General features: G+C 44.3%; 1 protein-coding gene across 1 annotated transcript in view; it reads left to right on the top strand.

Moving 5' to 3' along the window:
- The window catches only part of ZFYVE1 (zinc finger FYVE-type containing 1), a 53,696-nt gene that overhangs the window by 6,106 nt on the left and 20,213 nt on the right, over positions 1-27,377 (top strand). The window contains exons 3-4 of the mRNA XM_003987802.6: positions 18,099-18,603; positions 22,467-22,681. Of these exons, the coding sequence (XP_003987851.1) occupies positions 18,099-18,603; positions 22,467-22,681 (720 nt within the window). The remainder of the gene's footprint in view (positions 1-18,098; positions 18,604-22,466; positions 22,682-27,377) is intronic.

Raw genomic sequence — 27,377 nt, 5'->3', positions numbered from 1 at the left:
GTCTGTGGCCCTCTTGCCTTTCTTGTACAAAGACACTTTGATTATGTTGGACCCACTTGGATAATCCAGCGTCGTTTCTTGCTCTCAAGGTTTTTATTTATTTATTTATTTATTTATTTATTTATTTATTTATTTATTATTTTTTTTTTCAACGTTTATTTATTTTTGGGACAGAGAGAGACAGAGCTTGAACGGGGGAGGGGCAGAGAGAGGGAGACACAGAATCGGAAACAGGCTCCAGGCTCCGAGCCATCAGCCCAGAGCCTGATGCGGGGCTCGAACTCCCGGACCACGAGATCGTGACCTGGCTGAAGTCGGACGCTTAACCGACTGCGCCACCCAGGCGCCCCGCTCTCAAGGTTTTTAATTCAGTCACATCTGCAAAGTTCTTTTGCCACATAAATGGACCCATTCGCAGGTTTCAGGGATTAGGATGTGGATATCTTTGAGGAGGGGCTGCAATTTCAGGCTACCACACCCTATGAAGGAAGTTGTAGTCAGTTTGGGCTGCTCTATGTGATAAAATACCATATATCATTATATTACATACCATTGGGTAGTGTATAAGCAACAGAAGTTTATTTCTTGCAGTTCTGCAGTCTGGGAAGTCCAAGATCAAGGTGCTGGCAGTAGATTTGGTGTCTGGTGACGACTAGCTTCCTGATTCATAGACAGCCATCTTATCTTCTCCCTGTGTCCTCAGATGGTAGAAGGGAGTTCTAGAATCTGTTTAATAAGGGCACTAATCTTACTCATACGGACTCCGCTTCATGACCTAATCACTTCCCAAAGGCCTCACCTCCCGATACCATCACGTTAGGGGTTAGATTTCAACATGAATTTTGGGAGGGGACACAAAACATTTCATCTATAGCATTGGGTTTTATAGGTGAGGACACTGAAGCACAGAGAGATGAAGTAACTTGTCTGGATCGAGTTACAGTAAGTGGCAGAGGATTTGAACACAAGCGTCTGGGGGTGCCTGGGTGGCTCCGTCGGTTAAGCATCCGACTTCGGCTCAGGTCATGATCTTATGGTTTGTGGATTTGAACCCCGCGTCTGGCTCTGTGCTGACAGCTCAGAGCCTAGAGCCTGCTTTGGATTCTGTGTCTCCCTCTCTCTCTCTACCTGCCCGCCCCCCGCCCCCACTCTCTCTCTCTCAAAAATAAATAAAATGTTAAAAAAAAAAAAACACAAAAACACAAGCGTCTGGCTCTAAAATCCTTGGTCTAACTCTGACCCTCTTGTTGTTTCTGACCAAGTCAGTGAAGCTTTCTGATGAAGCTTTATATGGCCAGTAGCATCAGCTCACCGATTCCTCAGGGCTGCCGTGAGGAGCAAATAAAGCAAAGCCCGATATAAATGTAAGACAGTGTTATTGAAGAACTGTTTACTCACAGTGGTAAGGATTCTATGAGTTAGGCCCCGTCTTTGTTTTTCATTTTATGTTTCTGGCATTTGTGGGTTTTGGCCATTTTCAGTTTAGTACATAGGAATTATTTTAGAAGCTTGTAGGCTGTAACTTATGTGTGGTTTCCTCAAATTCTATGGCCTGGAGTCCCCTAAGGTTTGTTGCTTGTGCTTTGAGTATTATTCGGTTCCTTTTCGAAACGAAAAAGTTCCTTGTAGGAGTGAGAATTCTAGCATTACCTTGTCATTTGGGTGTGTACTATAGTGGTAAATTTGAGGAGAGACTGACTTTTGGTCTCAAGCAAGACTTCATCTTTGGCTTTTAAACGGGTACATTTAGTCTGTTAGCCAAAAGCATTCATTAATTCCTCGCATTTATTAAGCGCATATTATGTGCCAGGTACTTTCTAGGTTCCAGGGAAGCATGGGTAATAAGATTTGGTCCATGCTCTCATAGACTTACCATTTAAGTGGGGAAAGCAGAGTTCACACATGTAAAACACATAAAAGATGGCTCAGGTGTATTATTAATATTATTATCTTTAAATTATTTTATTTATTGGAGTGCCTGGGTGGCTCAGTCGGGTAAGTGTCCAACTCTTGATTTTGGCTCAGGACACGATCTTACGGTTGATGAGCTCGAGCCCCATGTCAGGCTCTGTGCTGACAGTGCAGGGCCTGCTTGGGACTCTCTGTCTCTTCCCGCCACCCCTCCTCTGCTCATGCTATCGCTGCCTCTCTCAAAATAGATAAATAAATTTTAATTATTTTTTAAAGTTTATTTATCTATTTTGAGAGAGGCAGAGGTAGCGTGAGCGGGTGAGGGGCAGAGAGAGAGAAGACAGAGAATCCCAAGCAGGCTCCGTGCTGCCAGAGCAGAGCCTGATGCAGGGCCTGAGCTTATGAAACTGTGAGATCATGGCCTGCTCTGAAACCAAGAGCCCGATGCTTAACCTACTGAGCCACTCAGGCACCCCTCAGATGTAGTATTATTAAGCAAGAGTGATTTGGAAGCTACTTGTGCAGGATGGTCAGGGAAGCTTTTATTGTAGAGGTTACTTTTAAGCACAGATCTGATGGATAATACTACCTGGGGAAATAGCTCTCTGGACAGAGGGCAATGAAAACAGAAAGAAGGTGTATGTCATGTTTGTGGTATAGGAAGAAAGTCCCTGTGGCTGGAGGGAGTTGGCAGAGAGTGTAAGGGAACGGGTTCCACACGACGTGGGGCCTTGCAGGCCGTAGGAAAAAGTGTGGTTGTTACGTGTGTTGGGAAGCACCAGACTGCTTTCTGGTAGAAAGTCTCATGATCTGATAGACATTTTCAAGAAGTGGCTTCAGTGTGAAGGCTAGATTGTAATGAATGTAGTGGGGCAAGAGGAAAAGAAGGGAGACCACTTAGGCCACTGCAGAAGATGAGGTGAGAGGTGGCTTCGATTCGGTGTCACCAAAATCACTGGGGAGATGGAAAGGCACGATGAGAGCTTCTGGGTTGGTGAACACATGGACACTGGGGCGAGTTGTATGTATGGAGGGGGCATGGAAGCTCCTCGTGTTTTCCCCATACCTTTCCCAATGCATCTCTCCATCTGGCTGTAGATTTGTATCTTTTATCATATCCTTTAATAAACTGGTAAATATTAAAAAAAAGACATTGATGGATTTGAGACTAAGTTTGGATATAAAACAGGAATGCTGTTATAGAGTAGAGAGTGAGGAATGACCACCCTCAGTGGTGACTCCTTGGCATTTGGTTTGTGCAGATCACACCCTGGATTTTATTGATTTGTTAAAACTAAAAGACTTTAAGAACCCAGTTCATACAACGAAGAGTTAAATTAGTGTCATTTGGTTTTATTTAACTCAGTGGTTCTCAACGGGGAGTGATTTTGCTCTCCCTGCAGTCATGTGGTAATGTTGAGAGACATCTTTGGTTGTCATGATTGGGGCATGTGCCACTGGCTAATGGGTAGAGGCCAGGGTGTTGGTAAATATCTTACAATACATAGGGTAGCCACCCCCCCCCCCCCCCCCCCCCCCAAATAGTGATCTGGTACAAAATGTCAGTTGTGCTGCAATTGAGAAACTGATCTAAAGGATGCAGGTTTGGTCTAATAGGAGATCTGCATTCTGGTGACGTGGAAAACGTATCAGGGACAAAAATTTAACACATACACTAGTTTTTCCTCCCTCTCTTGGTTCTGTTTGCTCCCCAGAAGTAATCTAGCTGAAATCAGTATTTTCTTTTGGCATACTTGCAACCTCTCTCATGAAATGGTTAGATTTTCTTCTGTGTTGTCCTTGATTTTTCTAGGCCTCAGTAGAACTATGCTAGGAAAACCAGAGGACTTTCAGGTCCATTATTTAGAGTCCATAATAAGTAAACGATTCACACTGACAAATCAATCCCCAAGCTCTTGAACTTAGAGACAACACCCTTCTCAAACAACTCAAAGGTTAGAAGAATAAAGTTCTAACAATGGGAGTTCTTAGTGGAAGAAGAGGATGGTATTTTCCTATCTGTTGCGTCTTGTGAGGGATTCAGACATCCTGTGTGAATAACCACCCCATTCTCTTCTTTGTCCCTTTTCCACAAACTTCCTGTGACTGTCTTCTTTCCAAGAAAGTAGAGCAACAAACTGATGAGAAATTTCACTTGTTGTCCCTTTGTGCTGACTGACCCCCGAGTGGGACATTAGGAGAGCCAAGGAGCTTTTTGTGCCAAAGACTCTTCAAGTTAGGTCCCCTCATGCTGAGCATACAAGGTGATAAGGAAGCCTGGTGACCCAGGAGCGGTCAGTGAGAAGCTAAGAAAGTGTTCACTGGGGCAGGTCTTCCTTGACTCAGAGATACGCAGTCTGGACCCACTCTGAAGTGGAAGGCCACAGTGAGCCCTCTTCATTCCTTCTTCAGCACAGTGGTAGACTTCCTCTCTTCGGAGACCGTTCCTTTAAGAAGACCCATCACGTTGTTTGGCTGCTTCACTTGTTTACAATCCCAGAATAGTGTGGCTCAAAATACTGGGACTTGGCTTTTTTTTTTTTTTTTTTTTAATTGGCTAAAAGAGACATTATTCTTGTGAGATTCTGGAATGGAAAATAGCAGAGGATGTTTTCATACTGTATGGGAATCCTTGACCATAAGCTGGCTGTGCTGGTCTGCTCCACTTTTGTGCTCCTTCTTGGACTTCATCTGCTAGAGACCCTTGTGGCCCTGTCCTCTGTTTCCCGGTTTATAGGGTACCTTGCTGGGGCTTGGGTCAGCTTTCAGATAGGCTGGCAGAAACACCTGAGGACTCAATTCTGGCCACCAGTTCGTGAGCCAGGGGAATCGATCTAATTTGTGGAACTTCCCCATTTTTGCTCTGCAGATGGCCAAACCATTACAAAGTAAGGACTAATTTTGATGCTGTGGCTGGTTGGCCCTTTGGCAAGTTCTGGTCGGTACTTGAATATATGTGCTACAATATTAATCCTTGGGTGCCATATGAGAAAATAACAGATCTGCTTAGGAGCTGACTGTCACAATCATAAGCAGTAATTGAGTAGCACAGGCTCCCTCCCCCATCACTGCTCTTTACTCTCAGAAACCCAAGTGAAAAAAGCCCCTTTTGCTTGGTAATAGTAGTAGAGGGAAAGCATTGTGTAGAATTACTGGGAAATGCACGGTTGAGGATGACTCAGACAAACAGAAGGAGGAAAGGGCCCCTATGATGTGCTTTCTGTTTCTGCTTGGCATCTTTTGAGCTTTCTCAGTCTTGGACTCATTCAGTTGTAACGGGGTCCCAGCATTTAACTTGGGAGGCTATTTTGTTTAGTATAGGGCTTTTTAAAATTTGACCCACAGAAGCCATCAAAACCACTATGAATCAGCTTTTCAGGGAACCTGTCTTTAACTATTTCAAGTTAGCTCCAGTTTGTGTGAATCTGTTTCTTCTGGTCTGTTATTTCCTTGAAGTGATTGATTTTTCTGGAATTAGGCAAACATTTGACTTTTTGAGCCAAGGTCAATATAACAGGCAGATTTCATATTAAGTTGACCTTATATGTTTTTCCTGTGGATGTATCTCCTGGCGATAGTATCCCTGAGTTTATCCTGGAGATTGTGTAGCAAGGAAGTGCTTCAGACAGCTGGTTGAATTTTCCTGGGGAGGGGGATGGTCGTGCCTGCTTTGAGACTGTTTCTGAGGTTAGAATTGCTAAATGTATTGATGAAGAAGGGAAAGAAAACAAGGATATAGAAAGTTCCAGGCAAGAAGAATTGGGAGGGCCTATGAGAAGGGATACAGAAGAGCTTTTGGAGGCAGGAGAGCATGGATGTTTCCTGGGACGCTGTTTTGTTCATTTTCCCATTTTTCCAATGGCTTCTGGCCAGCAGTTAAGAGGGTTTCTTTGACTGGTTTTTGTGGTCAGCTTGGTGGTGGCTGGAATTCTTGGGTTAGAGAAGTAGGTGTGCAAAAGCACCTGACCTCTGGCTTGACTTGACTGGAGGATGATTCTACTTTCTGGTAGCTTTTGAAAAAAATTTTTTTTCCCCTTCTTGATTTCCTTCTATTTGAGACTGAATTATTACTGTGTTTCCCAGAGAATTTGACTCTAAATATTAGAATGCTTGAAAAAAACTGACAGAGCCTGGTTCCTGCATATAGACACAGACATCCTAAATTCAAGTTAAGAGACAACATAATCTTGAGCATTTCAGCATAGAGTATTCTAGAAATTCCTCTGCTTTCTAGCTCAGTTCTTTCTGCCTGGTGAATGTCAATCCAAATGGCTAAACTGTTTTTTGTAATCTCTCATAGCCTTTTCTTTAAAAGAGCCAAATTCGCTTTATCTGTATCACTCAGCAACAGTCATAAACATTTATTGAGTGTCAATTATGTGCCTTATTTGTTTAAGTAATCTCTATGAAAAATGTTTTAAAATGAAAATTGAGAGGTTAAGTGAGACTGGGCGGGTGTGGGGGGTTGCAGATGACAGAGATCTTCATTCCCAGGAAAGCTTTTATTTCTCTTTTGTACTTGTCTGTGAGCAGAGGCTGTCTGAGGATCCCATAATTCTTTTTGTACCCTCTCTTGTCATGCCTGGTGACCATGCAATCATAGGTCACAGGGTGCACTATTGTTTTTCCCCCACGTCTCTCTCAGTCAACTCTGTTATTTAGATCTGGACTATGACTGTTGGACAGATGGACAGGCAGACAGCCTGCTTGCCGGTTTTTCTTTTTGTCTCTTCTCTGTCTTCTCTTTCCTTCCCTGTTTCCTCCCTCTCTCTTTTTCTCCCTTCCCACCCTCCCTTCATTAGTTCCTCCTCTCTTCCCTTCCCTCATCTTTCTCTCCCTCTCTCCTCTCTTTCCTCCTCCCTAACTCCCCCAACCTGCCTTCATGAATTAAGAAGTTAAGTCTGCTATTGCCAGGGGAGAAAAGTTTCTTTCTGGAACTAAATAGAAATGATTTTAGGCTTATGTACTGTTTTGGATTGTTCGTGACATTTCTCTTCCTTTTGTTACCACAGAAAATTGTGTTCATTACATTGTTTTTAAAAGGATTGACCTAAAGAGGTTTTGCTTCACAGTGCAACTTCTTTAAACACCATATTTCAAAGAGCAACTCCTGCCCTGGCCTTGTACTGTTAGTCTCTCCTGATTTCTTTTCATACCACTTACCACCATTTGACATAATGTATACTTTAAAAAATCAGCTCTAGGGGCACCTGGGTGGCTCATTCGATTAAGTGTCTCTGACTTCGGCTCAGGTCATGATCTCACGGTTTGTGGGTTTGAGCCTCGCGTCGGGCTTTGTGCTGACAGCTCAGAGCCTGGAGCCTGCTTCCGATTCTGTGTCTCCGTCTCTCTCTGCCTCTCCCCTGCTCAAGCTCTGTCTCTCTCTGTCTCTCAAAAACAAATAAATGTAAAAAAAAAAAATTTTTTTTTAAATAAATAAACTTCAAAAAAAATCAGCCCTATTGTGATATAGTTTACGTATGATGTAATATACACATTTTAAGTGTACGTTTTTATGAGTTTTGACAAATGCACGTGCACGTGTATAACCACCACCACCACCACCACTGCCACCACCACCGAGATACAGAACATTTCCATCTGCCACGACGGTTCTCCAGCAGTCACTGATCTGTTCTCTATCACTTTAGGTTTGGTTTTTCTAGAGTTTCTTATGAATAGAATCATGCAGTGCTGTTTTGTGCTGGCTCATTCACTCACCGTAATGTTATGGAGGGAGGGTCATTCATCTTGCCTGTCTCAGTTCTTTTCTTTTTATTGCTGAGTAGTGTTCCATTGCATGGATTCACCACAGTTCGTTAATCCAATGACTTGTTTTTTGGTGTGTGTGCTGTATATTTTAATTGTTTGAATATGGTCCTCTCCCCATTAGAGTGTAAGCTCCATGAGGGCATTTATTTATTTTTATTGAGATGTAATTCACATCACACAAAATTAACCATGGAGAAGTGAACAGTTAAGTTTTGTGCATCCCCTACTCTGTCTAGTTTTTTTTTTTTTAATGTTTATTTATTTATTTTTGAGAGAGAGAGAGAGAGAGAGAGAGAGAGAGAGAGAGAGAAAGATAGAGTGCGAGTGGGGAAGGTGCAGAGAGAGAGAGAGGGAGACACAGAATCCGAAGAAGGCTCTAGGCTTTGAGCTGTCAGCACAGAGCCCGATGCCAGGCCTGAACTCACGAACTGAGAGATTGTGATCTGAGCTGAAGTCAGATGCTCAACTGACTGAGCTACCCAGGCGCCCCTACTCTGTCTAGTTCTAAAAAATTTTCATCATCCCAAATGAAAACCCTTTACCTGTTGAACAGTCCATAGCAGAGGGTAGTGATTTTTTTTTTAATTTTAAATTTTAATTTAATTTTTTTTAATTTTCCAATTATAAAACAACAGATTCTGCATGTTAAAATACTGAATACAGAACTACAGAAAAGTATAGAATTTTATCTTAATTTTGCAATACAAGAAGTCCACTAGTATCTCAGTTCTTTTCAGTGTTGGATTTACTTTTTTAAAAAACAATTTTATTGGGATATGATTCACATACTGTACAATTCACCCATTTAAAGTATACAGTTCAGGGGCACCTGAGTGGCTCAGTCAGTTAAGCATCCGACTTTGGCTCAGGTCATGATCTCATGGTTCGTGGGTTCGAGCCCCACGTCGGGCTCTGTGCTGACAGCTTAGAGCCTGGAGCCTGCTTCGGATTCTGTGTTTCCCTTTCTCTCTGCCCCTCCCCTGCTCACACTCTGTCTTTCTCTCTCTCAAAAAAATAAACATTAAAAAAAAAATTTAAAATATACAGTTCAGGGGCACCTGGGTGGCTCAGTTGGTTAAGCATTTGACTTCATCAGGTCAGAATATCACGGTCTATGGGTTTGAGCCCTGCATCTGGCTGTGTGCTAACAGTGTGGAGCCTGCTTGGGATTCTCTCTCTCTCTGCCCCTCCCCAGCCTGTGTGTACATTCCCTTTCTCTCAAAACTAAAAAAAAAAAAAAAAGTATACAGTTCCTTGGCTTTTAGTACGTTCGTGTATATGTACAATCATCACCACAGTCACTTTTGTAACATTAAAAGACAAAACAAAACCATTTTCATTGGGCAGTGATTTTTGCCTCTTCTGTTCATCAGCATCTAAACCAGTGTTTGGCATATCGTAGGTACTCAATATCTGTTGAATGAATGAAATGCATTAATGAGAATAAATCAATTTAATCATTAATTCAATGAACATTTAATGAGTGCCTACTGTGTGCTGACCACTGAGGATAATTGCAAGCAGCACTCAGATACTGAGCTTGCCCTTGGGGAGAGGACATTCCAGTGGTAACAGAAGACAAATACGTGGAAATAAGATGGATGAAGTCTGAGTGGTATAGAGAGGATATTATGGAAATTCAGAGGAGGAGAATACTGCTGGGGGGGTTACTTTGTTGACTTTAAGTAGTTATATGCCATGTTGTTACTTCACCAGGGCTCCACTGTCACATTCGATATGGCGTAGAAAGCAGCCCCTTTCGTGGGGCGCCTGGGTGGCTCAGTTGGTTGAACATCCGACTTCAGCTCAGTTCATGGATTTGCTGTCCGTGAGTTCAAGCCCTGCGTCAGGCTCTGTGCTGACAGCTTGGATCCTGGAGCCTGTTTCAGATTCTGTGTTTCCCTCTCTCTCTACCCTTCCCCCACTCATGCTCTGTCTCTCTCTCTCTGTCAAAAATAAATAAACAGTAAAAAAATTAAAAAAAAAAAGAGCAGGCCCTTTCGGTCTCCACCTCAGACACCAAAGATCGCCTTGAATGCCATGTCATCTATTAAGATTTTTGACATAAGGGATGAGAAGAACATTTTTAGGGAGTCTATGGTATAGTAATAATTCTTGGAATCATGGCACGTCGTTCTTTTGAAAATGTTATGCCATCTTCTGCATAATGTATGTATTCAACCTCAGAACAGCTTTTTTTTTTTTTTTTTAATTGAAAAGATACATCCTTTTGAGGGAGGGAACAGTAAATATTGAGTAAGCATCTTCTTCCAGTATCTCTAATTTTTTAATGAGCTGTGTATTGGAAACCTTCCCATGGAAGGGTTTTTACTTGGGATAATGGAATGAAATTCTGTGGTGGTGGTAATGACTGTGGCCTAGAAGCAAACCAGTATAAATACAGCAATATGGCAGTCAACTCTTTTCTGGCATTTACTGCATGATTCCAATGTGCAAAGTGCTTGATGTGCAATTATCTCATTTAATCCTCACAGCAATTTTTGAAGTAGATTGTGTTGTTAACCCCATTTTACAGGTGAGAAAACTGAGGCCCAGGGAAGTTAAATTCTTTAAGGTTATTCTAAAATCAGCAAGTGGATGGGGCGCCTGGGTGGCTCTGTCGGTTAAGCGTCCGACTTCAACTCAGGTCACAATCTTGTGGTCTGCAGCCCCGCGTCGGGCTCTGGGCTGATGGCTCAGAGCCTGGAGCCTGCTTCCGATTCTGTGTCTCCCTCTCTGTCTGCCCCTCCCCCGTTCATGCTCTGTCTCTCTCTGTCTCAAAAATAAATAAAAAACGTTAAAAAAAAAAATCAGCAAGTGGAGGGGCTCCTGGGTGGCTTAGCTGGTTAAGCCTCTGACATCGGCTCAGGTCATGATTCCATGGTTTATGAGTGTGAGCCCCGTGTCGGGCTCTGTGCTGACGGCTCGGAGCCTGCTTCAGATTCTCTGTCTCCCTCTCTGTCTTTCTGCCCCTTCCCCGCTTGCTCACTCTCTCTTTCTCTCAAAAATAAATAAATCATTAAAAAATTAAAAAAAATTTTTCAGTTAGAAAGAAAAAATCAGCAAGTGGTATATAAGCAGGTTGGTTGAATCCTTAACGGTAAAACTATTCCTGGAGAGAATGTAGCATTTAGATATTCACTCATTTAACAAATATATGTTGATTCCCTATTATGTATCAGACCCTGGGCTAGGGCTACAGTGGTGAACAACACAGATCAGACCCTGGCCAGCATGGTACCTTATAGTTGGGAAGTTCAGAACCAGGAAGAATGGAAAAATGTTAAAAGAGATGATGGGTGGGGAATGGAGGAGGCTTTGAGCAAGAGAAGAGTTGAGTGAGTGAAATTGCCCATGATCTGATCCAAGTAGAGGTGGACCTAGCTAGCTCTCTTGTCTTCTTTCTGGCCTGGCGCTTTTATTGCTAAGTCCCAGAGCCTTTGTCGGAGCTTATGTCTGTTTTATAGCTGGCCAAATACGGGTATGCCATGCCACTTAAGAGGGGGGCTGTGTATGCCATCTGGAAGTTCCTTGAAAGATCCTCTTAGGGTGATGTGGGTCTTGAGGATGACTCGGTATTTCCTGTCTGTCCTCAGAATTCAGCTTTGTTTTAGAAAGCTTTTTGTTCAGATATAGAGGGATAGCTGAACAGAGTGAGTTGGGTGGAGGTCAAAGAAACCAACTGATCATGGAGCTAAAAATGACCCTCTTTAAAGAATTCACTTTGTGGATCATTTCTGCATACAAACATTCTCTTTCTTGCTGGAGTAGGAGAAGAGCTGCAGGCAGATTCCGGGAGGCTGTGTGTCAGAAGTACTTCTGGTAGTTCTAAGACAAGGGGGGAGAATTCCTGACCTCTCAAGTAATGGAATGCTTTGGGGACACTGGAGTGGAAGAAAGTGATCTTTGCCCTTACCAAATGTGCTCAGTGTGTTTGTGAGGCCAATCTCATGACTTCAGTGGTCTTAAGAAAACATTTGATTGAGAAACAATTGAGTTTTTTATGAAACCCTATGGACACATACATGGATAAACACAAAGTTACACACTCCTTTTAGAATACAATGAAAGGAAACTTTCTAGACTTGCAAGGTTGGAGAGACAGGTTTACTAGAATTTTCTGGCATAGGAGTTTATTACTGGAATGGAACATCCTTGTCATTTGGATTGTAAAAATAGATCAGTGCTGGTCTGTTTGACATTGTTTAGGTAAAATCTTGTGTGAAAATTAGATCATTGACTTAAATCACGACCTGGAGGCTCTTTTCAACATGATGAAAGTGGCTCTGGATTTTTCTAGGAAGAGTTCCCTCACCTTCCACTTCTTCTTTACCTCCCCGGGAGAAGGAAGATGTTACCCAAGTTGTATACCTGTGCTGTATATCTAACGTCATCAGGTTAGTGCCAGGCACTAGATGAAGCTTGATAATGTACGTTTTTCTCGTTTGTTGAAAAAAGTTCTAGTTTCCTTTTGGGATAGCGGTCTCAGTTCTGGTAAGAGTGACAATCTGGTTTGGTTTCTTTGGGTTCTGTCTCTTCCTCTGAACCCAGCTAAAAATGGAATGAAAAGGAAGATAAATCAGAGACCAACACGTAGAAGTAATTAGTAGGAAGTTCCCTTTGGCAGGAACTATGGACCGAGGCTAGTTTTAGAATCTCAGCGGGGAGGCATAAAATCATCTTTGTTGGTTCAGAGGTGGGATCTGTTGTAAGCATTGGGCTGTGAGGGGTTGGTAGGCGCAACCAGCCTTCTCTTAGCTCTTTCTGTGACTCTGGGGAGGGAGCTGGGTTTTGCTCTCAGCCACAGGGGACACCTTTATAAAAATGTAAAGGACTGTATGATTTTAGTTGGCACAGATTTTTTTTTTTTCTTTTTTCTTTTTTTTCCTTTTTTTCTCTTAAGGCCAGAACTGAAAGGACCTCAGTGCTTAGCTACTTTCCTCTAGTTTTTTTCTGATGCCTTTGGGATTTCACTTCTGTGCTCTGTTGAACTTTCCTCCTTCCAGGCTCTTTCAGTTCCTTCTCTATCTTTTGCTTTTCCCTTTGCAGGGGACAAAGCTGTTTTCCCTCAGAACAAAGCTTATGTGGTTATTCTTTCTAGAATGATTCTCTAGGGGCTAAGCAGAAATTTCTTGACGGAGATTGTCATCATTCTCACTGCCTGCTTGGGACAGAGGGTGACTGCTGGACACTTTTCACTGTCATAAACTGCTCTAAATTCTAAACTGGAACAGTGGAGATCACTGAGTTATTGTTATGTTTCATTTTAGAAACTCTGTTTGGAACCCTATACAGAGCGAAAAGCTTTGTGAGTGAGAGAGAGGTATACTCTTTGGTTTCTTAAGAACTGATGATGTTAGATAATCACTTTACTAAAAGTAAGTACTAAGAGCCAGTATTACTAATACGTTGTTTTGATGAGAGGGAGAGGAAAGGAGTCAGGGAGCTTCTTTCCTTCCTTCCTTCCTTCCTTCCTTCCTTCCTTCCTTCCTTCCTTCCTTCAAGATTTTATTTATTAAAAATTTTTTTAATGTTTATTATTTATTTTTGAAAGAGAGACAGAGCACAAGTGGGGGAGGAGCAGAGAGAGAGGGAGACACAGAATCCAAAGCAGGCTCCAGACTCTGAGCTGTCAGCACAGAGCCCAACGTGGGGCTCGAACCCACAAACCAGGAGATCATGACCAGAGCCGAAGTCAGAAGCTTCACCGACTGAGTCACCCAGGCCCCTCTGTTTATTTATTTATTTATTTAAAAAAAAATTTTTTTTTCAACGTTTTTATTTATTTTTGGGACAGAGAGAGACAGAGCATGAACGGGGGAGGGGCAGAGAGAGAGGGAGACACAGAATCGGAAACAGGCTCCAGGCTCTGAGCCATCAGCCCAGAGCCTGACGTGGGGCTCAAACTCACAGACCGCGAGATCGTGACCTGGCTGAAGTCGGACGCTTAACCGACTGCGCCACCCAGGCGCCCCTGTTTATTTATTTTTAAAGTAATCTCTACACCAGTGTGAGGCTTGAACCTACAACCATGAGATTGAGAGTCTCATTCTCTACTACTGACTGAGCCAGGCAGGGGCCCGGAGATGTTTCATTTTTACGTAGACTCCGTTTAGATCTCACCACATTGCTGATTTAGTCTCTGAATGAACAACTGGGCAACAAGCTAGTGCAAGCCCAGTTGCCACTGCTGTGTCCCTGGATGTTTTCACAATGAACTGGTCTTGAAATAATCATGGGTAATATTTATCGAGTGCTTACCGTGTGCCAGGCGATGTGCTGCGCCCTTTACCTGCTTTATCTCCCTTAGCCCTCTCAGTATCCCTGGTGGGTATGGAGTGTTAGTATCTCCTTTCCCTGAGGCCTTGGTAGCGAAGTAGCTTTTCCAAGGCCACTCAGCCGCAAAGCCAGGAGTGGAATTTGGGAGTTTCTGTCCAAGAGCTCGGGGGAAGAGCAGAAGGCAGAAGTTGGGGAGGGGAAGCTTTGGTGCAGTGCTCTTGCTGTTGTGTAAGGGCCGAGGAGCATTGCAGACATGTGGAGCTGGGTGGGGTGGCCGGCTCTGGCATGGCTCGCTGGGAGGCAGGCCTCTTCTTTCACTCCAGGAGTAGAGCAGAGTGGGGTCATTGATTGCAAACTGGCAGAACGAGTAGAGCAAGCGCCTTGTTTCCTTCTGGCCCCTTCCTTCCGTCATGAAAGGGAATCTTCTTATCTGTTCTTTACCGTTTCCCCCCCTGACTGAAAATCAGTCTTGCTGCTGTCTAGGCTGTTCTCTCCTTTCTAGCTCAGGGGAAACCGGCCACAGATTAGGATGATTTGAGTAGTAGAACAGGGAGCGAAATAACATGGACGGCAGAAGAAGGAAAAATGAACTATGGTTTCAGTTTACGAGGCATTTTCTCACTTTACCTATTTATTTGACTAGCAACCACTACCCAGTCTGGGAGGGCAAAGATGACTATGTCCTCCCTTTACATGTGGAAAAAAAAAACAACAACCCCACAATCAGTCCATGTTAAATGATTATCCAAGGCTTATCAGTAGAGAAACCAGCCTAGGGCTTTGAGCTCCTGGAATTCTTTGCATTGAACTCAGATGCATAGGCCCAACACAGGAACGTGTGTGTTTAACATTCCCCGGGACACTGGGTGTCAAAATCATACCCCCTCGTGCTGACAGGGAGTGCTTTATTTTCATCCCAAATGTGTTGTTTGTTTATATATATTATGTACATCACTTGGTGGATACTAACATAAATCCTGAGGCACTTAATTGTGTACTTAAAGGCTCCCACATGCCCCCTTTTCAGGTGCCCACCGTATGTATCGCAGAGAACCATTGCTCTGTGGGCTAACAGAGTCACAACAGAGTAGACTTTCCGGGGAGGAAATCCCTAGGCCTAGTCTTCTTCCCCAGGACTGTTTGGAAGGTGTTGGCTCTCGAGCCAACCACTCCGACCTTACCTGACTCTTTGCCAGTAGAGCTTTATGGAGCTTTTGTTGTCTCTTTCTCTTGTGGCTGACCTAGCAGTTTGGAACCAGTGAGTGACCCCAGTCCCAAACGGGCTGTTCCATGTAACTTTTTGTTCCTCCCAGTTGTCTGGGAGGTCAGTGAGCCCATCACCAGGTGTATCGAATGCTGCTGTGTGTTAAGCCCTATGGAGGATATAGGGTGGAGAAAAGTGATTAAGGTACCTAGCAACATGCATGACATTCATTCATTCATTTATTCATTCAGTAGCTAGATATTGAGCCTCTCCTATGTTCCAGGTTGTATCCCAAACACTAGGGATGAAAACATAGGATAGATATGGTTCTGCCCTCATGGATCTAGTTAAGGGCACTGTCATTGCAGTAGGCATTCAGTAAATTATTAGCATTGCCATTAACGTTAAGGCTGTTAATAATGTAACAATAGTGATGTTATTAATAGGATCATGAGTAGTTTACTGTCTTGATGAGGTTATGGGAAATGAGGGCTCATATTATCACACCCATGGCCTGAATATATTTCTCTAATTGCTCTTTGTCAAACCAGCAGACTCTTAAGAATCAGGAAGGTGTGTTTTCTCTTATGGCTAAAGGATACTGGGTGTAAAGGTTTATCACTCCTTGCTGGAGCAGAACATGGCTTATTTAGATTAGGAACTTTGGCACTGGGATTCTGTATTCTGAGAGTAGGAATCCCATCTTTCTGGGGGTCCAGTCTGGGATCTCACTGGCACTGGGTCTCTTCTCTCCTGCCCTGACTTTTTTTTTTTTAACATTTATTTATTTTTGAGAGACAGAGACAGAGCATTGAGCAGGAGAGAGAGAGGGAGACACAGAATCTGAAGCAGGCTCCAGGCTCTGAGCTGTCAGCCCAGAACCCGACGTGGGGCTTGAACCCACGAACTGTGAGATCATGACCTGAGCTGAAGTCGGACACTTAACCGACTGAGCCACCCAGGTGCCCCTCTCCTGTCCTGACTTTTTAAAGAATTACAATGTTCTTTAAACTGTAAACAGAGGAATTATGGGATGGGTGAATTTTAACCAACACTTAAAAAAAAAAAACCAGCTTTACTGAGATGTAGTTCATATGACCGTATATTTTATTTAACATTTATTTATTTCTGAGAGACAGAGCACAAGTGGGGGAGGGGCAGAGAGAGAGGGAGACACAGAATCCGAAGCAGGCTCCAGGCTCTGAGCTGTCAGCATGGAGCCTGACATGGGACTTGAGCCCATGAACTGTGAGATCATGACCTGAGCCGAAGTCGATGCTTTAACTGACTGAGCCACCCAGGCGCCCCTATTTTACCCTTTTAAAGTATATAGTTCAGTGTTTAGTGCATTTATAAAGTTGTGCAATCCTTAACACTAATTCCAGAACATTTTTATCACTCAAATAGAAACCCTATACCCATTAGCAGTCATTCCCTAGTCCTTCCTTACCCCAGCCATTGGCAACCAGTAATATACTTTCTGTTATTATGAATCTGCCCATCATGGATATTTCATATGAACGGAATCATAGAATATGTAGTATTTTTGTGTCTGGCTTCTTTCACTTAGCAGGATGTTTTCAAGGTTCGGCCATGTTGTAGCATGCGTCAGTACTTCATTCCTTTTCATGGTTGAATAATAATACTCCATCTTATGGATACACCACATTTTGTTTATCGATTCATCGGTTGATGGACATGAGGGTTGTTTCTACCTTTTGGCTCTTAGGAATCTTGCTGCTGCCACGAACATTCAATGTTCAGGTTGGCGTGGACATATGTTTTCGGTTCTCTTGGATACATACCCAGGAGTAGAATTACTGATATGTGTGGTAACTCTGTGTTTGACTTTTTGAGAAACTGCCATGCTGTTTTCCAGAGTGGCTGTGCCATTTTACATTCTTACCAGCAGTGAGTGCACAAGCAGTGCAGTTCCTCCATATTCCCACCAGTGTTGTCATTGTGTTTTTTTTTAAAGTGCTCTCAACCCCCAACTTGGGGCTTGAGCTCACGACCCCGAGATTGAGTTGCATATGCTCACCGACTGAGCCAGCCAGGCACCCCCAATAAGTACGTGAAGATTTGTGTTATTCATTTGTTTGTTTGTTTATTTTTTAACCTTTTTTTTTTTTTAGTGTTTATGTTTTGAGAGAGAGACCGAGAGACAGAGCACAAGCCGGGGAGGGCCAGAGAGAGAGGGAGACAATCCAAAGCAGGCTCCAGGCTCTGTGTTGACAGCTCAGCCAGGGCTCGAACCCACAGACTGAGATCATGACCTGAGCTGAAGTCAGATGCTTAACCCACTAAGCCACCCAGGCGCCCCTGTGTTGTTATTTTTTTTAAAGCTCATTTATTTATTTTGAGAGCGAAAGTGCGAGTGGAGGAGGAGCAGAGAGAGAGGGAGAGCTCAGAGCCAGACTCGGGGCTTGATCCCACAAACCGTTAAGATCATGATCTGAGCCAAAACCAGGAGTCAGACACTTAACTGACTGAACCACCCACGCGCCCCAGGAGTTCTTTAAATATTCTGGAATACTCGTCCTTTATTAGAGAAATTATTTGCAAATACTTTTTCCCATTCTTTGGGCTTTCTTTTCACTGTCTTGATGGTATTCTTGCAGAATACAGATTTTAAATGTCATATCTAAGAAACCAGTGCCTAATCCAGGGTCACAAAGATTTGCTCCTATGTCTTCTGAGAGTTTTATAGTTGTAGCTTTTTCACGAGCATTAAATTGTACTGCCTGAGGGTTTGAAAGTTCTTAGCTGTTTTCTGCGGGTTCGGCTGGGTGGGAGGCTGTCATCCTGGGGCTTTTTTTCCCATGCCACCTGGACAGTCCATTCAAGGACGTTGACTTTGAGAAGCAGTTGTTCTTGCAGGTTTTCTAACTAGTATGCATTTTATATTCCTTTATTTATTTTTTTTTTGAAGGTAACGAATGAAGAAGACTTTATTAGGAAATTGGACTGCAAACCTGATCAGCATCTGAAGGTGGTTTCTATTTTTGGAAATACTGGTGATGGAAAGTCTCATACTCTCAACCATACTTTCTTTTATGGTCGCGAAGTCTTCAAAACGTCCCCTGCCCAGGAGTCCTGCACCGTGGGAGTGTGGGCAGCCTATGACCCAGTCCACAAAGTAGCAGTGATAGACACAGAAGGGCTCTTGGGGGCTACGGTGAATCTCAGCCAGAGAACACGACTGCTGCTTAAGGTCCTGGCCATCTCAGACCTCGTCATCTATCGAACTCACGCAGACCGGCTGCATAATGACCTCTTCAAGTTCCTTGGGGATGCCTCTGAAGCTTATCTCAAACACTTCACCAAGGAGCTCAAGGCTACCACTGCCCGCTGTGGCCTGGATGTCCCCTTGTCCACCCTGGGCCCTGCTGTTATCATTTTCCATGAGACTGTGCACACTCAGCTGCTGGGCTCTGGTAAGTGGACAGGGTACCGTGTCACAGATCGACCTTTCTGGGTACGTGGAGGCAGCCGCTGGGCTGCAGTAGTAACTTGGTGGTGGTGGATTGCCCAGTAGAATTTCTGCCTGGGGCAAGACATGAAGGAGTGTTTGAAGAAGGATGGAGTGAGCAACCACGTCAAAATCTGCTTATGGTCAGGATGAGGACTGAGGATTACAGAGGTCCTTGGTGATCTGGATAAGACCTGTTTCCCAGGGATGGTGGGCATGAAAGCCTGATCAGGGTAGGATCAAGAGAGAATAGGAGGAGAGGCATTAAGGTTGTGCATATATTCCACTCTTTCAAAGAGTTCAGTTACAAAGGGAAGCAGATAAACGAAATGATAGCTGGAGGCTGACATGGGATTTCAGGAGATTTTCCCGTTTTTAAATTGAAGCTGTGAGGTATTGCAGAGATTTGTGTGCTGGTGGGAATGTTTCGCTAGGAAGGGAATAATGCAGATGGAAGAGAGCAGGACAATTGGAGTGAGGCCCACGTGGGTGGCTTGGCCTTAGGAGCAAGGACAGTCCCTCTGTGAGCACAGGAGGGAAGGTAGAGTGTATGGACACGATTGCAGGTAATTGGTAGATGTGGTGTGTGTGTGGGAGTTGTCTTCCTGTTTCTATCTCCTTAGAGAAGTAGGAAGTAAAATGATCGGAGGGAGGATGGGGGAGCAGGTGCAGCAACAGTAATTGGACACAGGTGGGGGCAGTAGTGTGGGCCCCTAAGACAGTTGTATCATTTTCCTGCTCCTTCAGTCAGCAGAGTTTCTTAAAAAAAATTTTTTTTTAATGTTTATTTATTTTTGAGACAGAGAGAGATAACGCGAGCGAGGGAGGGCGGGGCAGAGAGAGAGGGAGAAACAGAATCCGAAACAGGCTCCAGGCTCTGAGCTGTCGGCACAGAGCCCGATGCGGGGCTCGAACCCACGAACAGTGAGATCATGACCTGAGCCGCAGTCAGACGCTCAACTGATTGAGCCACCCAGGCGCCCCAAGTCAACAGAGTTTCTTAAGTGCACAATGCCACGTGCTGAGTGCTGATGCGCGGAGCTGAAAAAAAGCGGTTCTTGCCCTTGAGTAGCTCACAGTTCGGTTGGGGAGACCACATGTGGTCTCTTCTGTAGTGGATGTAGGTCCTGGAGCTGTGGTAGTACAGAAAAGGGACTTTTTTTTTTAACGTTTATTTATTTTTGAGACAGAGAGAGACAGAGCATGAACGGGGGAGGGTCAGAGAGAGAGGGAGACACAGAATCGGAAACAGGCTCCAGGCTCTGAGCCATCAGCGCAGAGCCTGACGCGGGGCTTGAACTCACAAACCGCGAGATCATGACCTGAGCCGAAGTCGGACACTTAACCAACTGAGCCACCCAGGGGCCCCGACTTTTTTTTTTTTTTTTAATATTTACTTTTGAGAGAGCGAGAGAGTGTGAATGGAGCAGGGGAGGGAGAGAGGGAGACACAGAATCTGAAGCAGGCTCCAGGTTTTGAGCTGTCAGCACAGAGCCCCATGTGGGGGCTCGAACCCATGAGTCGTGAGATCATGACCTGAGCCGAAGTCAGGTGCTTAAGCGACTGAGCCACCCAGGCACCCCCAGAGGAGGGAGGATCTTTATAGATCCTAAGGGGATCTAGGAGAGGGGCGGTGATGTTTGAACTCTGGACAGGTGGCTTGATAGGGCAGTGGGGGAAGGATGCTCTGGAAAGCCCAAACCCCTGGTGGTTTGAAGGAGCAGATTGTGTCTAGGAAACTGCGTGTGGTTCTCTAATAGCTTCCTAAGTTCCGTTCTAGCCCCTCAGTGCACCTTCCACACAGCATCCAGGGAGATCTTTTCAAAGGCTTTATTGATAATTTAGATCGTGTCATACTCCTGCTTACAAGCTGTCCCTGGTTTTCACTACAAACTAGTTACGGTGTCCTTACTGTTAAGTCCTGTCTGTGTCTCCGAACTCATTCTCTGGTTATGTCCTTCATCCCCTTCCGCTGCCCACTGCCTGCCCCCGCGCATGTGACATATATGCACACTCCCTTTAGCAGACACGCCAGCCTTTTCTGTGTTACCACCTTTGCATATGCCGCTCTGTCTGCCTAGAACACTGTTCCCTCACCAGGCCATACTTCAGATTCAATTCAGCTCTCACTGGCTTGGAGCCCTGGCTCATGTCCCCTGTAAAGTGGTCCTTCTTCCTGCACCCTCACGGTTACGCTCTGTTCATTTGCATCGGGGCACCTATCACTATCTGAAATCATCTTGTGTGCTTCCTTGCTTGTTTTTGTTTCTTTCCCATTAGAGTGGAAACTCTATGAAGTCAGGAACCTTGCCTGTCTTGTAATCTCTATCTAAAGAGCCTGGATGAGTGCTTGACACATGGTTGCCTCTCATTAGGTGTTTGCTGGATAAGTAAATGAAGCGGCTCGTTGTATCTGAAGCACAGATTGTACAGGAGGAAATGGTGGAGCCGCTCGGGGGCCGGATCACAGATGCCTTGACTCAGTTCTCAAGTATGACAGGAGCCCCTGAAGGATTTTAAGCAGGGAGTTACATGATCGGATCTATATTTTCAAAAGATCCCCTGCCCGTTGCAGGATGAACTAGAGAGGCGTGCCTGGAGGCAGGGAGACCAGCCAGGACGTTACCACGGTACTGGATGAGAAGTGATGGGGGCCGAGCCAGGGCAGTGGCATGCATAAGAGGGAGGTGGAGAGACTGGGGCCGAATGAAGGATGTGGGTCTAGCAGGAAGATGAGAAATCTAAATGTTCCAGCAGAGGCTCCTTAGCAAGTGACTCTGAGGTAAGAAGACTGGAAATGCTGACTTTCAGATGCCTCCTGTGATTTGCATTTTTATGCCGCTTTGGATTTTTACAAATTTGGTAAGGGGAAGGTTTAATTTTTAGCTCAGGATTTTGACATAATGAGCCCTTCACGGATAAAAAAAAATCCTGTTTCTTTGTACCATCTACCGCTAGGTGGTTTTATTTTTTTTACTTTTATTTTCTTAAATTTTATTTATTTGAGAGAGAGAGTGAGAACAAGTGCAGGGCAGGGGCAGAGAGAGAGAGAGAGAGAATGAATCCCAAGCAGGCTTCATGCTGTCACCATGGAGATCGATGCAGGGCTCAATCCCACGACCCTGGGATCCTGACCTGAGCTAAAATCAAGAGTTGGATGCTCAACTGACTGAGCCACCCAGGTGCCCCTATATTTATCTTAAATGTTCATTGGTAGATAACTGGTTAAATATGCCTGTAGAATGGAATGTAGCTATTAAAAAGAATAAAGAACTTCTCAGAGTGTGTCATGAAAAGGACAGATACTTACAGTATGTTCTTAAGTGATACAAGCAAGTTGCATATATGTGTTGGTAAGTGTGTAGGAAAAAAAAAGGCCTGAAAGGGTAAACACTGAACTATAACCACCTCTGGGAAGTAGGAGAGAGCGGAGGAAATCTATTTCTTTCCTCCATGCTTTGACATGTTTGGATTTTTTTACAATCCAAATCCAGATTAAAAAGAAAAAAAAAAAAGACTTTCCTTTGAAGTATAATGTACATACAGAAAAGTGCACATCATGTCAAAAGTGTATAACACGATGAGTTTCACAGTCTGGATGTACCTGTGAAATCAGTACCAGACCATGACATGCCAGCACCCACTTCATGGGGAAGCCCTGCTCATGCTCCCTTCTAGGCAAGGCTAACCTGAAGTCTAACAGCGTAAATGAGTTCTGCCTGTAGGTGTACTTTATATAGAGTCAGACTATATACTACTTTTATAGTGAAAGACAGATTTTCTTTTTAAAAGAAGGGTCATTGTTTATGTACCTGTTTCCTTGTCCAGATCACCCCTCCGAGGTGCCAGAAAAGCTCATCCAGGACCGGTTCCGGAAGCTGGGCCGCTTCCCTGAAGCCTTCAGTTCCATTCACTACAAGGGAACGAGGACTTACAACCCTCCCACGGACTTCTCTGGGCTCCGGCGTGCTCTGGAGCAGCAGTTAGAGAACAACACTACCCGTTCTCCCCGGCACCCGGGGGTCATCTTCAAAGCCCTGAAGGTCAGTTGGCTCCTGCCCCAAGTGCCTCTCACTGGGGTACCAGTGGGTGGCGAGAACACTCTGCTCCCATGTTGTTGCTGGGGATTGGAAACCGGGGCTGGAAGGACAGGTTGTAAGGGAAGGAAGTGCATGAGTGGAGTTCACAGGTGTTGAGTGAGCTCATCTTGCCGGGAGCATGAGTACAGAGGAATCTTGGGTGATAATTAAAAAGTGATGGGTCCCCATGTCAGAAAAACCCGGTGTTCAGAGGATAGAAAAAGCGTTCATTTCTGCGTGGTGTGGCCCAGCCCTGGTGAGTTGACCTTGTACTGAGGCTCAGTTATCTGAACAGGATTCACCTTTTTTTTTTTTTTTTTTTAAGCCTGTATTAAATTTATTTAAGAAGGCAACTTTTGTTATCACCATGAATGGAAAACCACTGTCACAGGTAGAAGTTTCCCAAGATAAAAAATGAACACAGACACACTATAACACTAATTGCTGTTTATTGTGTATTAGCATTCAGAGGAATGTGTATAAATTAGTTCATTTAATCCTTATGCCAAGGGCGCCTGGCTGGCTCAGTTGGTAGAGTGTGTGACACTTGATCTCGGGGTTGTGGGCTTGAGCCCCATGTTGGGTGTAGAGATTACTTAAAAATAAAATCTCGGAGCACCTGGGTGGCTCATTTGGTTGAGTGATTCTTGGTTTACGCTAAGGTCAGGATCTCACAGTTTTGGGGGTTTGAGCCTCGCATGGGGCTCTGTGCTGGCAGCTTGGAACTTGCTTAGGATTATCTCTCTCCTCTCTCTGCCCCTCCTCCACTCATGCTGTTCCTGTCTTTCTCAAATAAAAAGTTACAAAAAAAAAAAAAAATCTTTATAAAGAGAAAGTCCTGAGTGGCCTGGGTGGCTCAGTCGGTTAAACGTCCGACTCTGGCTCAGGTCATGGTCTCACTGTTCGTGGGTTCAAGCCCCGTGTCAGGCTCTGTCCTGACAGCTCAGAGCCTGGAGCCTGCTTCAGATTCTGTGTCTCCCTCTCCCTGTACCCCTCCCCCACTCATGCTCTGTCTGTCTCTCTCTCAAAAATAAACATAAAAAAATTAAAAAAAAAAAAATCCTTACATCACCACCCTGTATGAAGTACAGTTACCATCCTCATTTTACAGATGAGGAAACTGAGGCACAGAGGTGAAGTAATCGGTTACACAGTTAGTAAGTAGCAGCAGGTATACACCCTGGCTGGTTTACCTCCAGAACCCCCTATAACCAGTAAGATTCTCCTGCTTCTCAACAAATGTAACAACGTATTATTTCCTCTCTAGAGACTGTTGTTCATGGAAGGAGACTGGGACTTGTTTTTTCTTTATTTAAAAGGGGTATTAAAAGGGGTATTAGGTTCAAGAGATGATAAAGATAATGTTGTTACCCTAAGTGAGACTTTCTCTTTAACAGAATTCTGAAATTTTGAAATTTTGAAAATGAGTTTATTTATTTATGTTTTTAAAGTTTATTCATTTTACATATATATATATATATATAGAGAGAGAGAGAGAGAGAGAGAGAGAGAAAGAGAGAGAGAGGGAAAGAGAGTGCACAAGAAGGGGGAGGGGCAGAGAGAGGAGGGGGAGAGGGAGAATCCCAGTGTGGGGCTTGATCTAGTGAACTGTGAGATCCTGACCTGTGCTGAAATCAAGAGTTGGACACTTAACCAACTGAGCCACCCAGGCACCCCAAAATTTCTCTATTATAAAAGATACCACAACTGTATATCATAAAAGCTCTTTCTATATTTGGAATTATCCTAGGTTATATTCTCTTGAAGTAGATTGCATCAAAAGCGTGTGTGTATGTATATATCTATGCATCTATCATCGCATTTGTGCTGTTTCGCATAGTTGGACGTGGAATCCTATTTAAGTATTTTTACGTATTTGGTGTCTTTTTTTCTGTTTTTCTGTTTTTAGTATTGCAGGGATTTTGTTTCAACACAACCTCTTATTTATTTTACCATTCTTGATAATTCATCAAGTGGATCCCTGTGAATGCTGCTTCCTTTTTGCAGTGTGCTCTTTGCTCTGTGCTAACCGCTGTGTCACCAGGCCTGCAGGCTTAGGACAGAGGAGCAGGAAGGGAGCAGGGCGTTTGGGGCAGTGCTGCGGGTGTGGGATCTGGAGAGAGGCTGGGGATTGTTGACAAGATTGGAGCTAGGTTCGTGAGGACACCCCGAGGACTAGGGGATAGAGACTGGGGCCGGGAGGGATAGGAAGGAAGGGATAGGAGAAAGGGGTTTGGCATAAGATGAGGTAGGCTCTGTGCACACTGAGGTAGGCTCTGTGCAAGTGGGGAGGGGCAGAGAGAGAGGGAGGCAGAGAATCCCAAGCGGGCTCTGCACTGTCAGCGCAGAGTCAATGTGGGGCTTGAACCCACAAACCGTGAGATCGTGACCTGAGCTGAAGTCTGACGCTTAACCGACTGAGCCACCCAAGAGCCCCCCCCACTGAGTTTTTAAAAGGTTCGTATTGGGGTACAATATAGACAATTAGTGAATATGGGTAAATTGTGTATGAGCGTTTCTTGTACTATTCTTTAAACTTTTCTACAAGTTTGAAATTGTATCAAAATGAAGAGTTATCCTTTAGGGGCGCCTGGGTGGTTCAGTTGGTTGGGTGTCTGACTTCGGCTCAGGTCATGATCTCGCAGTCTGTGGGTTCGAGCCCCATGTCGGGCTCTGTGCTGACAAGCTTGGAGCTTGGAGCCTGCTTCGGATTCTGGGTCTCCCTCTCTCTCTGACCCTTCCCAGCTCGTGCTATGTCTCTCTCTCTCTCAAAACAGACAAAACAACACAATAACAACAACAAAAAACATACAAAAATTTTTTTGAAAAGTTACCCTTGGGGCGCCTGGGGGGCTCAGTCGGTTAAGCATCCGACTTCAACTCAGGTCACAATCTCGCGGTCCGTGAGTTCGAGCCCCACATCGGGCTCTGGGCTGACGGCTCAGAGCCTGGAGCCTGCTTCCGATTCTGTGTCTCCCTCTCTGTCTGCCCCTCCCCCGTTCATGCTCTGTCTCTCTCTGTCTCAAAAATAAATAAACGTTAAAAAAAAAATTAAAAAAAAAAAAAAGAAAAGTTACCCTTTAAACAAACTTTGTAGTTTTTGCATCGTGGTTGCTTTAGGCTGCATGTTTGTATCCTCCCAGAATTCACGTGTTGAAACCCTAATGCCTGATGTGATGGTATTGGAGGGCCTTTGGGAGGTGATTGAGTCATGAAGATCGAGCTCTCATGAATGAGATTAATTTCTTAGAATGAAGCCCCAAAGAGCTCCCTCGCCCCTTCCACCAAGCGAGGACGTGGTACAAAGGCACCATCTGTAAACCATGAAGCAGGTCCTCACCAGAACCTGACCTTGCTGGTATTCTATCTTGAGCTTCCAGCCTCCAGATCTGTGAGAAATACATTTCCATTGTTTAGAAGCTATCCGGTCTGTGGTATTTTAGGTTCTGGAGTCAGACAGACTTGTAGGAATATTCCAGTTCTGCCACTTACCATCCACTTACTTGGTCTTGGGAACTTTAGTTTATTTGTTCGTTGGTTCATTCATTCATTCAAAAAATAAAAGAGTGCATCTATGTGCCAGGTAAAGTTTGAGGTGCTGGAAATATGGTGGAGAACAAGATAGACAATAACCTTTGTCCTTAGAGGACTTCTTCAAACCTTTCTCCTCATCTTTAAAATAGGGATAACAAAAGAATGTTCCCAGGTGCCTGGGTGGCTCAGTCGGTTGAACGTCTGACTCTTGATTTTGGCACAGGTCATGATCTCATGGCTCATGGGACGGAGCCCTGCTTGGGATTCTCTCTTTCTCTCCCTCTGCCCCTACCCCACTCATGCTCACGTACTTTCTCTCAAATAAAATTAAAACTTAAGAAAAAGGGCGGGGTTGCCTGAGTGGCTCAGTCAGTTGAGTGTCCGATTCTTGATTTTGGCTCAGGTCATGATCTCACGGTTCGTGGGTTTGAGCCCCATGTCAGGCTCTGTGTTGACAGTATGGAGCCTGCTTGGGACTCTCAATCTCTCTCTCTCTCTCTCTCTCTCTCTCTCTCTCTCTCTCTGCCTCTCCCCTGCTCTTGCTCTCTCTCTCAAAATAAATAAATAAAACTTAAAAAAAGAAGAATGTTCCCACTGAAGTTGAGCCGAGGATTAATTGAGAGCAACAGTCTTGAAGAAACAAAGCACTTGGTATATAGTAAACGTTCAGTAAGTGTTCAGTGGTGTGGATGATTCAAAGGAAAAAACTATGAAAAATGATTGTATTTGAATAATTCATGAAATACGTACTTCTAGTTAGAGTTGAGGTACTTAAATGTACTGGCCTGTGTCCTTGAAGTGGCTCAAAGGTAGTCACAGTGGAAGATTCCACTGTCAAAAGAGGCAGAATCCATACCCTGTTATACAAAGAACTGTAAATCTGATCAGTATACATAAAAATTTTTTTTAAAATTTTTAATGTTTATTTTTGAGAGAGAGAGAGAGAGAGAGAGAGAGCAAGCAAGCAGGGGAGGGCAGTGAGAGAGGGAGACAAAGAACCCAAAGCAGGCTCCAGGCTCCAAGCTGTCTGCACAGAGCCTGACATGGGGCTTGAACTCATGAACCATGAGATCATGACCTGAACCGAAGTCAGATGCTTAACTGACCGAGCCACCCAGGCTCCCTG

This window comes from Felis catus, chromosome B3 (genome assembly GCF_018350175.1).
Source record: "Felis catus isolate Fca126 chromosome B3, F.catus_Fca126_mat1.0, whole genome shotgun sequence".
Taxonomy (NCBI): Eukaryota; Metazoa; Chordata; class Mammalia; order Carnivora; family Felidae; genus Felis; species Felis catus.
Note: the sequence above shows the minus strand (reverse complement) of the source record. Positions and strands in the feature narration are given on the sequence as shown.